Source organism: Triticum aestivum, chromosome 5B, assembly GCF_018294505.1.
Source record: "Triticum aestivum cultivar Chinese Spring chromosome 5B, IWGSC CS RefSeq v2.1, whole genome shotgun sequence".
Lineage (NCBI taxonomy): Eukaryota > Viridiplantae > Streptophyta > Magnoliopsida > Poales > Poaceae > Triticum > Triticum aestivum.
The window spans coordinates 16,436,534-16,439,095 of NC_057807.1; the positions used below are offsets into that span (position 1 = coordinate 16,436,534).

The following is a 2,562-nucleotide window of genomic DNA, read 5'->3' on the forward strand; positions in this document are numbered from 1 at the left end:
TCTTTTGAGAGGATTTGTTGTATAATGGAAAAAGGGCAAAACCGTTGGGATGAAATCCATCATATTTCTAATGGTATACAATCAAAAACAGGGTGAGACCAGATGCTTGTTAGTGGTCTATTAGAGGAGGGTGATTAGACGACTAACAAATTTTGTAGTCTCTTGCTATGACGCCTCTGTGTGGACATGATCTGCATCATCAGATCGCCTCTTGTGGCCACGATCTCGTGTTCGTGATGGCAAACTCATGAGTTGGAGAATGTTGGGTGGGGCATCGCATCACTTAAGAAACACCTTTAAGTGCCTATGCATCGATTACATTTCTGCCACGCTTTGTCCCTTTGTTCACACATTTTCTTTGCGTGAAATGTATAATCACCTTTTAGTAAATGCAATTAAATGGCTTATAAAAAAATAAAAGGATTATCATCTAGTGATCAACGGTACCACCGGCGCAATCGCTTTGCAGTGCATGTTTGCAGACACTCCGGCAAAACCGGGCAGCGCGTTCACCTTGTCAACACCTCCTTGAAACATGTTTTTTTCACTCTAATTCACCACGCCTAGGGCAATAACCCTGACATGCTTAGAAAAAGAAGATGCAGGTCTCCACGGAGAGAGTAGTTTATTACTCCCTCCGTCTTAAAATAAGTGTCTCGAGTTTAGTACAATTTTGTATTAGAGTTATTACAAAGTTAAGACACTTATTTTGAAACGGAGGGTGTACATTATTATTTAGCTACGTACGTACTCTGCTCCGAAGACGGCCGGGCAAATGGTAACGACGCCGAGACATTAAGGGACTGACTAGCATACCCCAGTTACAAATAGTACAGCCTTGAAAGTTGAAACTTGAAAGCAAATAACTCGATCCACTGATGGACTGACACGATGCATGCATGCATGTTTAAGTTTCAGTTTGGGTTAGGCCTCGTCCGGCACGTCGGACCATTTGATGTCCACCTGGCCGACACTGGGATCAAGATTGAAATTCTTCCAGATACGGATGGACGCGCCGACCTCATTGTCGCAGCCGGCGCACTCATCGACGACTTTGGCGATGATGTGAAGGTTGGCCCCGCCGGCGATGTGGATCAACTTGCCGCACCGGGCCCCGCCGGCGTACCACTCCGACGACAGCGACACTATGAACTCATCATCGCTGTGGAACTGACCGTCGCACGACGCCGGCCCGCCGCCCGGCTCCCCTTGCTGGAAGCCGTTCACCGTCATCGTCGCCGGGACGTTCTGTCGAAGTTCAAACTTGCCTTCTGTGACAGTGGGGCGCCCGGAGACGGCGCACGACACCTGCAGAAAAAGTAGAGCAATGCCCAAAACCACTGCGACCTTGGTGGTGCCCGCCATGGTGATTCAGCTCCTCGCTGCTGCTTGGGTTTATCAGCTAGCTTGCCCTGAGTGCTTTGCTTTATCAAGGCTTTATATAGGCTCCAAGTGCAGCCTGCAGACAAAGCGGGGCGTACTTACGGACGTGCATGCCGCCCTCGTGTGTCTCGTCTAAAAATCTTGTCTACGCCTACTGCCAAAGCAACGCTGCTGTCCCGATGTCACCAGTTTCTACAACTCTATTCCACACAACTCTATGAGTACATTTGTTTACAGAGGGATGAGTAGTATATTCACACAACTCTATTCCCCTCTTTCATATATAATACAGCTCTTACAACCGGTGCATTAGTCTGACTATAAAAATATTCACGATCCAAAAGCATGTGCACGCTTCCGTACGTTTATTCGAAGTGTGTGTTTCAATCAAAAAATTCGAAAAACAATGACTATGCAAGTAAGTCACTAAAAATTAGGGTATACGACCCCAGTTATGTGACTTGCAAAATAGTTTGTTGATGGATGTCGAATTGAGGGCTCCGCAGACCCAAGAAAAGTTTTGAACTTTGGGGTGTGTGCGAAGAACTCAACCTCTTCAGCCAACCAGTTCGTCGCGCCCACGGCCAAGCTTGATGGACAAGAAAGAAAATAGACACGACAGTTTACCCAAGTTCGGGACACCTTGCGGTGTAAAACCCTACTCCTGCTTTGTGGTGGGTTTGTCTCATGAGGGCTGAGGATGAACCAGTATAAGGGAAGAACAATCTCGCGAGGTCTGCTCTATTATGGACGTGAGCTGAAGGGATTCGACCCCGTCCCCCTTGCTATGGTGGTGGCTAGCCTATATTTATAGTGGCCCTAGTCCTCTTCCCCCAAAACATAGGCGGGAAGGGATCCCACAGTGGCCAATCCTGATAAGAGGCGGTCTTCTCCTTCAAAGCTCCTGCTCGTGACGCTGTGGTGGGCTCGGCGTTTGCATCCGTCCTACTGTCCTGGCGCTCTTGATCTTGTTGCACAGGAATGGAAACCTTTGGGCGATTCCTCGGGACCCCGCGCCCTCGCTTGCATCCTTACCACCAAAGAGGAAACCTGCTGCTCTACGCCCGCTAGAGCCCGGCTGGCCTTAGTCGTCATGACTTGCGTCACCATAACCTCATGAGGTTGAGCACCTGCATAGAAATCCCCGCTCGTTCGGAGGTAGCCTGGGGAGGCCTGGAT

The 2,562-nt window shown here is 48.9% G+C and overlaps 1 protein-coding gene across 1 annotated transcript; it reads right to left on the bottom strand.

The window, feature by feature from the left end:
- Positions 1-924: 924 nt before the first annotated feature.
- LOC123114557 (putative ripening-related protein 7) lies at positions 925-1,365 on the bottom strand. Its single transcript, XM_044536066.1, has one exon. The coding sequence runs from the start codon at positions 1,363-1,365 to the stop codon at positions 925-927; it is 441 nt and encodes a 146-aa protein (XP_044392001.1).
- Positions 1,366-2,562: the final 1,197 nt, after the last annotated feature.